General features: G+C 50.9%; 1 protein-coding gene across 1 annotated transcript; it reads right to left on the bottom strand.

Moving 5' to 3' along the window:
• Window positions 1–420: 420 nt before the first annotated feature.
• Window positions 421–9,063, bottom strand: TMEM214 (transmembrane protein 214). Its single transcript, XM_008583997.1, has 17 exons — window positions 9,038–9,063; window positions 7,932–8,134; window positions 6,859–7,009; window positions 6,438–6,572; window positions 6,113–6,195; window positions 5,596–5,701; window positions 5,403–5,484; window positions 5,024–5,125; window positions 4,492–4,633; window positions 3,975–4,066; window positions 3,622–3,670; window positions 3,320–3,433; window positions 2,965–3,082; window positions 2,262–2,358; window positions 1,886–2,054; window positions 1,591–1,742; window positions 421–1,384 (listed from the first exon to the last, which is right to left on the bottom strand). Exons 2-17 carry the CDS (start codon window positions 8,082–8,084, stop codon window positions 1,258–1,260), a joined length of 1,872 nt encoding a protein of 623 aa, XP_008582219.1. The 5' UTR covers window positions 8,085–8,134; window positions 9,038–9,063; the 3' UTR covers window positions 421–1,257.
• Window positions 9,064–14,153: the final 5,090 nt, after the last annotated feature.

Genomic DNA, 14,153 nt, shown 5'->3' with positions numbered 1-14,153 from the left:
TCTGGATTCATGTGTTTCCTGGAGTTCTAAATCTTTCACTCATTGCCTTATAAAATCAATCAATAAATTAAGGTCCTGGCAAGGAGAGGACCCTCCCTGATCACGGCCAAGAATTCCCATAGGAGACTCCCCCCAGCTTTTCCAGGCATAAAATATTCAATTTGTCGTGGCAAATCTTGGGACATGAATCACAGTGACAAGTCAGACAATATAATTAGAGGAGCAAGAGGAGGGGCGTTTAGAACCCCCAACAGGCCAAACTTTAGCGTGATGGATGTAGGCTTTACCTGCCAGCTCTGTTGCTATCAGAGCTGTAGCTCTGTAGCTCTGCTACTATCTCCAGGAGGGCAGGGGCCCAATATTTTGTTGTCCTATCCCATAACTATAGGAATTCCTACATGAAGATGCAGACAGGAAAGCTAGAAATCAAATCTGTGTCCTTTATTCCTAGTAGGCATATCCAACCATATGCCGAGTCCTGTCTCAACAGACTGGTGGAAGTTTCCTGGGCCCGAGGCACACAAATGCCTGGGCTCTGCTCTCCAGATGGATGATGGCATGGGCAGCAGAGAGGAGCTGAGCCTTGAGGCACAGCCCCCCAGCATGAAGGGGAAAGGAGAGTCAAGGTAGGATTATGATGGTGAGGGCAGTGAGGGGCCTCAAAGGGCTGAAGTCCTGTTTTGAGGCGAGAGGCATTTCCACCCAGTCGCCTAAGTCCACTGACAGCGGCACCCAGTCTGCAGGTAGAGGTAAAGCTGCTGTTGTGCACTGTGCTACTGTATTCTTCTGGATCTTCTGGAGGTCCCTTTCCTTTTTCCACTGCGGCTAAAGTTGTGACCAAGAATGGGACAGGAAGCTGCTAAAGTCTTAGAGCAGGAATCATTTGTCAGAAGAATGCAGAAGCCACACACAGGACTCCCATCTTTTTAGAGATGAGCTATTTGGGGCTTGAGGAATGAGACGGAGGGAAGTGGAGGGCAGGAGCAAGAGAAGAGTTGAGAGGCTACCAGCCTGAGGATGGAAGCTGGGAGCCATGTGCTCAGAGAAGTGTTCAGTGGATTTGTGGGTGGCAGGATGAGATCCCTCTGGGCCCAGTCCCCACCAAACATGGAAGAACTGGGGCAGAGGCCACTTACCTAGGAGACAGAACTCAGGCACCAAGTAAAAAAAGACCCTCATGCAGAACTGCCACCCTCTGCCCCAAGCAGTCTCAGATGGCCTGCCCTCGACTGAAACCACTGGCCAGGGAGGCAGGGCCTATTGCTGGGATATCATGGTGAATGCCCAGTCCAAGAAAGCCATGGTAATGTCCTGCAGGCAGAGCCAGGTCCAGCGGGCAGCCTCACTGAGTTGTGTCTTCACACAGTCCCAGGTCACCTCACCTCTGGGAGGAAAGCAGAACATTTTTGGTGTGTGTGTGACTGTGTCAACCCTCAGGGATGCAGCTCAGACCCACAAACCTCAACCCAGAGTGGCCAGAGATGAGCAAGAGGCAGGGCAGTTCGAGAGACTTAACAGAGAAGCCTTGTCCATGGGGACAGGAAATGGGGCCACTAGGGATCCTGTCAGAGCCCTGGGTGAGAGTCTCACCTGCACACCTCGTGGCAGTGCTCCTGGGCCCAGGCCAGGGTCTCAAGCAGCAGGTGCCACAACGGCAGCAGTATGTTCTGATAGAGAAGCAGGAGCAGCTCCCCCAGATTATGGAGCAGCTGGCTCAGGGCGGCAGGGAGCTGGATCTGTATCTGGACCACGGAGAATGGATGGGTTAGAGGGCCCAGAGGAATGCACCCCGACCCTAAGGACCAAGTACACATGGGGCTGCCCCTTCCCAACAACTCTGCACCTGGGAGGACCAGCCCTTCTCTGACTCCTTGTCTCTGCTCACCCTCTGAGAGAGGCTGGTGAGGCTGTCACCGAACCAGGCAAGGTGGGAGGCACAGTGGGCAGAAAGGAAGCTGACTGTGGCACTGGTGTAGTCCCAGGCCAGCTGCACGCCAGGCTGCACCACAGTTAGCAGATGGGAGCCCCAGGCTGGCAATGTCTCCTCTAGCCAGCTGTAGAAGATGGAGTGGAGAAGGAGGGCTGAGTTTCCTCAGGCCGGCTTGACTCTCAAAGGATAGCTGAGGAAAAGGAAGGCCACGGGAGAAGAAAACCACAAGCACCTCCACGGACTGTCAATGCCCACCCTGGCCACGTCACCACCCTGACATCCAAGCTTGCTCTCTCATACCTCTTCTCTCTCCTCCCTGGGAGAAGCTCACCTGTAGCCTTGCAGGCTGTAGGAGTAGAGCGTGGCACATGCTTGTTGGCCAACAGGCAGGAAACCAGACGACTGAAGCAACCGGCCAGCAAAGGATGCTGAGTAAAAGGGGCCTGGTGAGCTGGGAGGTGAGAGGGGCAGGGAGAGGAGAGACAGACACTACAGGTCCCAGGAGCAGGCATAGTGGGGCAGAACTTTGTGGGCTCACGGGGTCGCAGAGCTGGCTCCAGGTTGCTCTGGAGCATGCTGGGAGGGAGGCACGCAGGCCTGGGCAGTGGGGGGGGCTAAGCCCCCTCTGCTGGGACAGGTGAGCAGGAATGCAGCAGCCAGGTGGATACCTGGACTAAGGTGTCAGGAAGCCTCAGACCTGAGGGTCTGCCCTTCTACTTTTTAGTTGTGATCTTAAGCTAACTGCTAAATCTTTCTGAGCCTCAATTTCCTCAGGAATTAAAAGGAGATACCATGTATTTAAATAGTACCACAAATATGCCAGCATTTCTATACTGCGAAGTACTAGCCCAGTCTGAAGTGGTAATGCTGCTTCTGTGGACAGAAAAATCTTTTATTTGCAGAACTGAGAACTCGTTAGGACAAAGGCAGGCGTGTGCTGGGTGGAGGGGTAGGTTGGGGGGTGGGGGAGATGCTACACCTAGCTCTGTGCCCCACCACCATGCTGTCTTTCCTGCTTGCCAACAACTACTTACCCTGAAAAGAGCTGTGTGAGCGGAGGTCATGGCACAGTAAACCTATGGCAAAGACCAGCAGCAACAGGACTAACCGTGTCCAGGGTAGCCGAGAGACCCGTGCCTGCTGCAACAGACCCTAGAGGGAGAGCGGGTAGGGAACAGTGATCACAAGGGAGAGGGGCTAGTCCTTACCTCCTAAGGCAGGCCTCCAGCCAGGCCCCCCAGGAAGCAGGTCACACTCACACATTAACCTGGTGGTAGCCGGGGGCTCTACAGACAGGTGGGACAGGAATGTGATACAGGCCCAACCCGGGGTGTGCTGAGACAGAGATATAGGACAGCGTGTGGGCTGGAGAGGGCTGGGTGCCAGCACCTTGCAGGCCGCATCACAGGTGACGACATCCTGGTTGTTACCATTGCCCTTCCTTAGCAGCTCCTGGTTGGCAAGCTTGAAGGACTCAATAGTTTCTTGCAAAGACTTCTGCACCTACAAGATAAGAAAAATTTGGGCTGAGAACATAGGATCTGGGCTGTGACAAAAACCTGAGCCTCCCTCCTACGGCATTTTCCATGCCAGGTGCACCCCCAGAGCACCTTCTCAGGGAAGGGAGGGCAGTGGCTGAGGGGCATGAACCCAGACAAGGCTCAGCCTGCCAAGTCCTCCCAGCTCCTCACCTTCTTAGGAATCTGCTCCCAGGTCCTATGCAAGTGCTCCAGCAGTAGGCTGTGGGGAAAGCACACCCCTTGCAATCAGGTGGCCCACGTTGCCCCTCCCATCCTCCTGTCTTCCATTAAGCCCTGGCTCCTTCAGGATAAGACTCTCCACCCAACACCCAAAGAGCAGCAGCTTTCTCGGGGTCACCCCAGCAATGTTCCCCTTCACCCCGAGAGGCGTGAGCCTGCAGAACAGTGTCCAGTGTTCCCCTTCTGCTTCTGGAACAGGGACAGACCAGCCTCAGGCTGGGAAGCATGAACTGGGAAGCTTCTCTGTGTGGATCAGAGGCAGGTGGCCCCCCACCCCCACCTGCCTGGACTGCGACAGATGCTTGGGGTATAGCTGCCTCCAGACGCTGGCGCTGAGAGGGTCCACAGTCAGGCACTCAGTGAGGCTGCCCAGGAGCTGCACAGGAGGACAGAACGGAGAGACTGCTGGGGGCATGAAGCTAGGGGGGAGGGAGAGTACTGAGAGGTATCTCCCTCCCCTAAGTGAGGCCACACGAGCAACACATCCACCCTGAGAAGTGGAGAAAGCTCTTTGATAGGCTGTAAAGGGGGAGGCTGGGCTCCCAAGCTAGAGCTTGAGCTCAAGCTCAAAGCTCACTTGTCTGCAAGTGACAGGGCATTAGAAAGCATCCAGACCTGAATGTGCTGCCCTTTCAGGTCCATTCTTCTGAGGGTAGAGTGTGAGTGAGTGGGGCAGGCGGCTACCAGGGGTGAGCTAAGAAAATACTTAGGAAATGGACTCCATGAAGGTAGGGCCTTGGTCTGCAGATAGGGACCAGTGCTGACCCCTGGGGAAGGAAAAGCCTCCCCCCATTGCCTCACCTCTTTCTTCATCTCAGGGGGACAGTTAGGGGTGGCTCTGGACAGAAAGGAAGGGAAGTAGGTATGCAGGGTGGATTCTGGCTTCGCCCCAAATGCCAGCACCTTCAGTCGGGGGTAGAGCTGACACAGCTGCGCCTGCAGGCTGGGGTGGGGGTGGGGAGGAGAGCCAGGCACAGGCTATAAATGGGGCTGTGCAATGTGACCCTTTTGCCTGCCTCAGAGCCCAAGCCTTGCCTGAGGGGGAGAGTTACTGAGGGCCTTCTAATGGTTTCAAATCCTTTTACTTAGAGAGTCCTTGGAAAATCTGTTGAAAGCCTTAGATCCTCTCCCTAAAAACATGCTCACAGGCCAATCAAACTCACAAATCCACTGAATTTCAGGTTTTCAATGATCCCTTGAAACCCACCCTTGAACTTCCAGGTTGCAAATCTCAGATCTAGGGTGGCTGCGGAGAAGGAACAGGAATACAGTGCCTGGTTCTGACCCTGAACTGGGATCTCTTCACAGCAGGTGTGCCTCAGGACAGTCCTACCTGGGTGTCAGGGAGTTGTTGGGCATATAGGCAAAGTCCAGAAGTGGGAAGAAGTCCTTGGGGCCAATCATGCCAAAGCCCTTGGTGAGGTTGGGATACATCCTTTGAGGGAAGGAAGAAACAGGTTTGTTGGAGACCACTACCCAGGACAGCTGTTTTGCCCAAGACCCCAGCTAAGCCAACATCTAGTAAAAGGACATAAACTCTACCCATCCCCCAGCCCTTAATGGCTCCCTTTCTTTCCTTCCTCACCATCACATTCTGAGGTGGAAGGAGCTGGTCCTGATTGTCCTCACATCTACGGAGACCAGGATCACAGTATCCCATTTTGCTAAAACAGCCACTTGTAGACACCCTGGGCTTTCCCCTCATTACTCACAGGAGCAGCCGATCCAGGTATGCAATGGCAAATGGAGACAAAGACTTGATGCCCAGCACCGGCAGCATGATCCCCAGCCACACTGTGGAGATAAAGGTCAGGGAGGAAGACTTAGGCTTACACCTCCTGGGGACATCAGAGAGGAGCTTCCTGGCTCCAAAACCATCCCTCTTTCTTTCCATTTACTTATTACCTTTCAATCCCTCAGTGAGGTTGGTAAAACCAGCTTGACCCAGGGCCCACAGGATGGTCAGACACTTTGCTGGTCGGCTCTGGTGGGACCTCAGCAGTTCCAGGAACTGAGGAGACCAGTGGGGAAGGCAGGTTGGTATAAGGAAAGCACCAGGAACACCTCCAAAGCCAGGTGGGAAGAGAGATGTCAACTGGGTGAGGAGGGGCAGGCAGAACACTATGACAGTGGAACCCTATGGCAGGGTGCTGCAGTGATTTGGAGCATGGGCCTCACCCACACTCTGGCACTTACTGGCTGACCAACCCTAGGAAAATTATTGAACCCCACTGTGGCTCAATCTTTCCATCTATGAAACGGGAACAGTAGCAGTACATGCCTCAAATATATCCAAAGCAGGCACACAGTAAGTGTTAATAGTATTATTGGTCTTACAGGGTCTTCCACTATCACATAACTGAGTACAACAATGTAGATTCTGCCTAGCCTCCTGGTGTCCCCACCACCACCCAGAGCTCACCTTGCTCAGGTTCGTCGTGGCAATCTTGGGCTTGTCTTGCAGAATAGCTTGGATACAGATGCGGTAACCATGTAGTGACTCCCCTGGAGAGATTCACATTCTCAGACCTACTCATGCTATGTGGCATCCCAAACCTGAAATCTTCCTTTTGGTAGCTATGAGCAAAGAACCCAGGCCTAGTGTGTCCTAACTTCCTCCTACCTTTCCATAGAAAGTGCGAAGATTAGTGCATTTCTCTGCTGGAAACAGAACCACTCAGCCATGCTAGAAGCAGGAGAAAAGAAGTAGGCTCCCAAGATGGTTATCCCTCCCAGGCCCTTCTCACCTGGTGTCTTATCCAGCTCTTGCAGCATGGTGAACAGACAATGGTCAAAAAAGAGCTCCATAGACCCTGCTGCCTTTGCCAGTAGTCCTCGGATGATCCCACGCAGCTCCCGGCTCACCAGGCTGTAGGGATAATCTGGGGCCCATAGGCCTCCACATGAGTGCTAGGACCAGACAGCCCCGCCAGCTCTGAGAATTCTGATGCTCTTCATGAGAATAGTGAATGGAAGCAGGGGTCCCTGCATGGAGGCATCCTCCCTCTCCCAATGAGGCCCAGAAACTTTCACAGCCATGATTTAATAACAGCTCAAATCACACACATAAATCAGGACAATGGAGGGCACTGGGCTCTGTTATTAACATACAGTCCTTTAAAAATTTTCTTGAACTTGTCTGAGCTTGAGGGTGTTGGACAGACTAACCATGAGTGTGCTGGCTCAGTGTGGGCTCACTTAGAGGAGCTTGGAGCTTGTAGTTGAGATAGCTGGCCAGGTCCTTCAACCATATGGATGGGTTCCCAGAGAACACACTCTGGCTCTTGTCCAGTTCCTTCTGCAGAGCTGCCACATCCAGCTGCCAGGGACACACACCCCCATATGAGTTGTGAGTGAGGGGCAGGGAAACAGGGTAGGAGTGGGAAAATAGTTGATGTGGTGGTAGAAAGAAAAAAGGGTTTCTGTTTTTAAACATAAGTATGTGGGGCCCGCCTGTGGCTCACTCGGGGGAGTGTGGTGCTGATAACACCAAGGCCACGGGTTCGGATCCCTATATAGGGATGGCCGGTTAGCTCAATGGTTGAGCGTGGTGCTGACAACACCAAGTCGAGGGTTAAGATCCCCTTACCAGTCATCTTTTGAAAAAATAAACAAAAAACCCATAAGTATGTGGAATGCCACGATTTTGCTGCATCCAGATCTTCAGAAGGTATGGAATAGGACAGCTGCGAATGCTGACCACAAGACCCCATACTCTTAATAAGCCTTTTGTACTCTTAGGGGGGAAAACAGAGGACAAGATGGAAAATGAAAGATCACTGTTTTTGTGGGACTGGGAACCACAACCAGTTTCTCTTTCCTCTCCCTAGTGGTCCTGGGTCTTCAAGGCTTTCCTCTCATTAATCTGTGTTTCCCTATAAACTTCCCATTTCCTTTCTTTTTTTTTAAAGATGACCGGTAAGGGGATCTTAACCCTTGACTTGGTGTTGTCAGCACCACGCTCACCCAGTGAGCAAACCGGCCATCCCATAGAACCCGTGGCCTTGGTGTTATCAGCACCGCACTCTCCCGAGTGAGCCACAGGCCGGCCCCCCATTTCCTTTCTCAGTGCAAACATTCTGTTCCCTTGGGGTTTCCAACTTTTCCTGAATTCCTCCTCTCCACCAATAGTATTCCAAATCCCACAGGTTCCTCAGCTGTGCGTCCTCCTCCCCCTTCTTTCAACTCCTCTACATGTCAAGCACCCCCGTTTTTCCCGAGCTTGAACTCTAGGCACTCACAGCTTTGAGAGCCTCCTCCAGGCTGCGGAAGCGACTCTGCTTCTGGTTTTGTTTGGAGAGAGTCGCCGCCTTCTTGTTTGGCTGCTTCTTGTTTGCTGGTTTCTGAGGCTCCACAGCAGGGGGTGGAACCTGTTCCTTGTTCTGCCGCTTCATGATTTTCTCAAAGCCCCGTTCGTAAAGGGTGCTTGTGGTCTGGATTGGAGCTGGGGTGAAGACAGGCAGAGAAAGGGGGGCCACCCTTGAGTCCCCAGGGCCTCACAGGAACGGTGGTCCCTTCCCCACACTGTCACCTAATTCGTTTGCAGAGGAGCCTGACTTAAACTCTTTTGCGACTGCTTAAGGAGCAGGGCAGGGAGCTCTCCTGATTGCTTCTTTCAATCGTCACAGCTCTGGAGTCCATGGGCTCTTTCAGAGATGGGGCGGTTCTTCATTAGACAAATCAGAGTATGCGAGCTCTAGTAGAGGGGTCAGATACTGAGGACTGGTTTCCTGGGTGAGTGGCTACTGGTCTGGGAAGACAGGCTTTTTCCATCTTGGTTCCAACACAGTTCCTCTTGCGGGACGTGACAACTCTAGAATCAACAAGTGGAGCACTTTCTCCACTCCTCCGGGAGACTGAGGAAACAGACGCCACCCACGACAATACCCGGGGGCTGTTGAGAGCGTGTGGCGGGTTCTCTCTCCCAAGGCTGGGCCTCCTGTCCGGCCCTCCCCGCCCTGCTGGCTACTTAAGGGTGCCGTGTTTAATGACCCAGGATGCCCCTTCCCAGCTCTCAGACACCTGCCCCGAGGCCAGCGAGGGCTCGGGGCAGCGGGGAGGGCTGTGTGCAGTGAACCGAGCGTCCGAAGGCCGGAATCCTAGTCCTCTCTGACACGTGAGCCCGGGCAAGGTGTCCGACTTCACTGGGCCTCAGTTTCCTCACCAGTGAGGTCAGGCCTGCAACCTCCCCTTGCGCTGTGAGCCTCTCGAGAGACGCTCCAAAGAGACAACGCGAGGGTGGCGCTCGGAGAGCCCGGCGCTGCTCTGCCCTGTAGGCTCCGGCCACTGCTCGTTGCTGCCCTGCCGGGGCAGGAGGGATCGGCGGCGGGGCCGGGTGGGTACTCACGAGTCAGGTCGTATTTCCACACCGATAACTTCGTATAATGTATGCTATACGAAGTTATTACGGGCCTCCGCCCGGTTTTCCGGTCCCGCGCCGGCGCACCGCGCTCTGCCACGTCTCCTCGAGGCCCGCGCGCGGCGCCCGCCGCAAGGCAGCCTGGGACTTGTAGTCCTCGTCTTGCCAGCTCTAGCTTCTAGTAGGGCTAGAAGGATCAGGTGGAAATAGTCCTCACCACCGAGGAGAGTTTGAAGATTAAATGCTTCTTTCTTTCTAGGAAAGTACTAGTTTTTCTGGTGCTAGTGATTAAACTTTGAGTTTAATGGGCTATACAAATCTATTTGCGAAATAACAAGGAAGAGATGGGGCTTGAGGGAAGAGGCAGAGTGTTGGAGGGCAGAAGTGGAGAGTGGAGAGTCCTGATGGGAAGCCGGGAAAAGTCCGGGGGTCTGAGGCAGCCAGAGCTGGGTTTCCCCTAACAGGCAATGGGAAAGAACTGGCTCTGGCTGCCATCATGCTGTGTATTGATTGAATTGTGTCCCCCAAGATTCGTATATTGGAAACTTAGCCCCCACTGTGACTGTTGAGGGTGGGAAATCCTATTATGGTAATTGAAAGGTGGAGCCTTGAAGAGGCGATTAGATTGTAGGACCAAGCCCTAGTGAATGGATTAATAATGGTGGTCAGGAGCTGGTTCTGAGGGCTTTAAAAAGGAGAGCACATGTGAAAGTTGCTCTCTTTCTGCTTGCCATTTTCTGCCATGTGAGACCCCCTGGGTCACTGTCACCACCACCAAGACTCTCACCAGATATGTTCCCTGCACTTTGGACTTCCCAACCTCCAAAACTGTAAGTGATAAATTTCATTTTCTTATAAATTGCCTAGTTCCGTATATATTATGTTATAAGCAACAGAAATGGACTAAAACACACCACAAGAGTCAATCCAAAGTTCCAGATGTGGCAGGGATGGTCCAGAGCCCTAGATCCAAGGAACCACACAGACAGGTTACTGCTGAGACACCCACCACTATCCCTGGAGGGCCTCCCACCATGCTTTTTTAGTATTATGTTAGACCTCAGAACCTTAAAGCATCCCAGTAGGGAGGATAAAGGAAGCTTGAAATGAAAGTGATTTATCAATTAAGGAAATGTGCTATTTTGTGAGCCCCTAAGTTTGAGGATGAGATTCATACCTGCCAGACTGAGGTACAAGGTACTTCAAAAAGTTCGTGGAAAGGTAGGATTAAAAGATAACACAAATCTTTCCACGAACTTTTTGAATTACCTTCTTATTATATAGTAAGATCTATAATAGAGTCCAAATTCCTACAGGATGAACAGCTGAGGAAGCAACGAATTCCTTAGAAAGGAGATTAGAGAAGGCTTCCTGAAGGAGATGGCAGCTGAGCTGAGTCCTGAGGAATGGGAGAATTTTCACTGGTTGGAGGTTAGCTGGGAATCATCAGCTTGGGGATCAGTGGAGAGAACACAACTGATTGTTTGGTTCTTTGATTTAAACAAAGGCCTAAATGGTGGGAAACTGGAAGTAATTCATTGTGGAGTATACTAACATTTATAAAGCAAATGTATTTCACAGGGCCTAGCTTCCAAGGCCCTATAGTTTCAGGCATAACCTAACTTTTAAAAATTACACATAGAAATGTTAAGCTTGCGAAAGACAGGAAACTTTCCCCGGGCTAAAGTCTCTGTTGTAGACAAAGAATCAGTATACTAACATTTATAAAGCAAATGTATTTCACAGGGCCTAGCTTCCAAGGCCCTATAGTCTCAGGCATAACCTAACTTTTAAAAATTACACATAGAAATGTTAAGCTTGCGAAAGACAGGAAACTTTCCCGGGCTAAAGTCTCTGTTGTAGACAAAGAATCGTAACACAGCAAAATTGCTGGCTCTAAGGGATTAAGCCTCCAGGTGATTCTAATCTAAATTAAAGTTTAAGAACCACTGTATTGGGTAGGATTTCAGAAATCAGGCCCATTGCTTACAGGTGGGGATATGTAGATAAAGTGATAACTGACATACCTTAATTGGATTTGTCAGATGTCCTTGGCGCAGCTAAACCTAATGATTGTTGCCATGACAATTATCTTACTGTTCTTTTGTAACCACCTATGTTCCTTTTCTGTAACTTTCTGGCTTGGAGAATAAATACTGAGAGAAGACCCTAGTTCGGGGTTAATTTCCCCAGGTATGCTGCTCTCTTGAGGGTTCCTAGAAAATTAACCCCTTCAGGGCCTCTCACTGCTCAGAAGAAATGGGCTTTGAGTAATCCTTTGGGTCTCCATCACCCTGGGGGAGAGGTGACAATTCAGTGTAACAGTGCTTAATGGATTTTAGAGGTGATAAAGTTGGAAAAGAACCTGAGCTTGTATACCACAGGCCTTGCCTGCCAAATCTGGACTTTATCCTCCAGCCCTTGGAAAGCCAGTAGGAAGGTGGCATGATCCACTGTTTTCGAAAGGTAAATGGGGCTGTATGAAGGATGCGTTGGGAAGGGGGAAAGGCAAGAGGTGGGAGATGAACAGCTCTTGCTGTCTCCTGCCTTTCCGCCAGCCCCTTTAGGTGACTTTGCCTCAGGTATCTCTGAGATGGAGTGCTTTTGCCAAGGACCATATTTGAACTGATCATTGATCAATTCATTTTTCAGATCAGTGATTTAGCTCTACCCAGATAGCAATATCCCCTTTGTTTGATCCCTTTGTCACATGTATGATCACAGAAAAGACCATGCTTTTGGAAGAGAAACTGAACTGGCTTTCCATACAGGCAAAAGAGTGGGCTGCTGCGTGGTGAAGACACATAGAAGGGTAAGGCAAGGACTCTTATCTATCTTTTGTTGGACTAGTCTGACGGGTTATCAGCTTAACTTGGCATCTAGGGGATAAAGTCATTCATTTACTCATACAGCAACATTTCCTAAGCACCTTCTTCTCTTTGTCAGGCCCTGTGCTAGAGGTGGAGCTGGGGATACACTTCACTTGCTTGGGGGGAACTCGAAGCCTGTGTGGGAGACAAGTGTATACACAGAAAATTACAGTTCACTATCTTAGATGTTCCAGAGGAAGGATGCACTTAACATGAAGTACTAGGAAGAGGTGAGGGAGGAAGTAGTGGCTTTACATACCTGAATTCTGGGTGTTTGAAGAGCAGCCTTAGACACTAGCCACAGAGGTGGGCTTGGGTAGGTATACACAAGGGGTTTGAAGACTCAAAAAAAGTTGGGTCAAGGAGGACAGGTGGGTGTCTAGTGTGGGGGCAAGAAGCAGGGTGAACTCACTGAAGGACTATTTTACCCACTGTATTAGTTTTCTGTTGCTGCTGTAACAAATTGCCACAAACTTAGTGGCTTAAAACAACACAAATTTGTTATCTTACAGTTCTGGAGGGCAGAAGTCTGACTGGGCTAGAATTAAGGTATCTGCGGGGTTGTGTTCTTTTCTGGAGGCCCTAGGAAAAAATCCATTTCTTTGCCTTTCCCAGATTCCAGAGCTGTCTGCATTCCTTGGCTCATGGCCCTCTTCCATCCTCAAAGCCAGCAATAGCAGGTTGAGTCGCTGTCACATTGTATCACTCTGACCTCTTCTGCCTCCCTCTTCTACTCTTATGGACTCTTGTGACTACAATGGACCCACCTGGAAGATCCAGTATACACTCCCTATTTTAAGGTCAGCTGATTAGCTGCCTAAATTCCATCTGTGACCTTGATTGTTCTTTGTCATGTAACCTCACATATTCACAGGTTCCAGGGATTATGAACTGGACATCTTTGGGGGGAGGCATTGTTCTGCCTACCACATCCACTTTACAATCAGGGTGAGATCTTGGCTTAAAGATGAACACTGGGCGATACAGAACGATTACCTTATCCTTTTATAGTATATACCTGGAATAATAAAGGAAAAGCCTTTTAAAATTAGGCAAGGGAATTAAAAATCATCAAGATAGGGCTGGCCTATGGCTCACTTGGGAGAGTGTGGTGCTGATAACACCAAGTCAAGGGTTAGGAGCCCCTTACTGGTCATCTTTAAAAAAAAAAAAAATCATCACGATAAATAGAAGCAAGCAGGGAAATTGTTGGGGGAGAAAAACAGAGCTAGAGTAAGGCCAAAAGTAGCTATGTATGTGGGGGTGGGAGTCAAAAGGAGTCAGTGAAGTGAATGAGGAACGAACAGACATGAATTGTTTATTGAAGGTTTGTATCTGGAGGAATTAGGGAAATGGTGGTCTCGAAAGAGGGACATGGGCAAAGCCACAGAGGAGAGACAGCCCCGGCTGTATCTTGGTCATACTCAGGATGGTGAGGAATCATCTACCAGGGCTAGCCTGAAGCTAGAGGAACACTCAGGAGGTCACACGTCTGTGGTCTTTGGGGATGAGCACTAGACCCCGAGTCAAGAGGTCTGGTTCTAGTCCAGATTTTTACCACCTTGAGTGAGTGATGTCACCCATTGGACTCAAGCCCTTCATCAGTAAATGAGGAGCTGGTCTAGATGAGCCCAAGGCTCTCATGTTCATTTCAGCACTCTTGGTCTTTGTTGGGCTTCCAGGCACACCCCAGGAATGTGGGGCTGTGTGGATGATACAGAGTGTTCCTGACTCCCTCCTCCCATTAGAGCTTGTTCGATAAAAGGAACCTCTTGGACACTGCTGTCCTTCTGGGCTTCAGTGCTCAGAGATGCTTGCTCTTGGTAATCTTCCCAGCTCTGTCACATGAGCCCATGTCTCAAGCTGCATCATTGTTGTGGTGTGAGCTTTGACAAGGGGTAGGGGATAACATGCAGTCTGACTGGTCCAAAGGAGACTGAAGCAAAGCATCTTGCAGCCAGGCCACCCTGTTACCCCACAGCCACTTTACTGACTGCCCACCATCACAGCCATGGTCCAGACTTTGTTCCTCCTTAGGGATTGGGGGTTGTGGCCCGCATACCTTCCCTTAGAGCGCAGTCACCAGTGTTGGGAGATGGGACGAGGTCAGAGCTGGGCTCTGAGCCCAGAGGCATGAGAGAGTGACAGTGAAGCTGTGCTGCACAGCCAGCAGCTCAGGAGAGAGGGGAGCACACGAGAGGCAAACAGCACTGAGACCCAGGCTGGGGCTTGGC

This window comes from Galeopterus variegatus, unplaced genomic scaffold, assembly GCF_000696425.1.
Source record: "Galeopterus variegatus unplaced genomic scaffold, G_variegatus-3.0.2 Scaffold3124, whole genome shotgun sequence".
NCBI classification, from domain to species: domain Eukaryota; kingdom Metazoa; phylum Chordata; class Mammalia; order Dermoptera; family Cynocephalidae; genus Galeopterus; species Galeopterus variegatus.
Note: the sequence above shows the minus strand (reverse complement) of the source record. Positions and strands in the feature narration are given on the sequence as shown.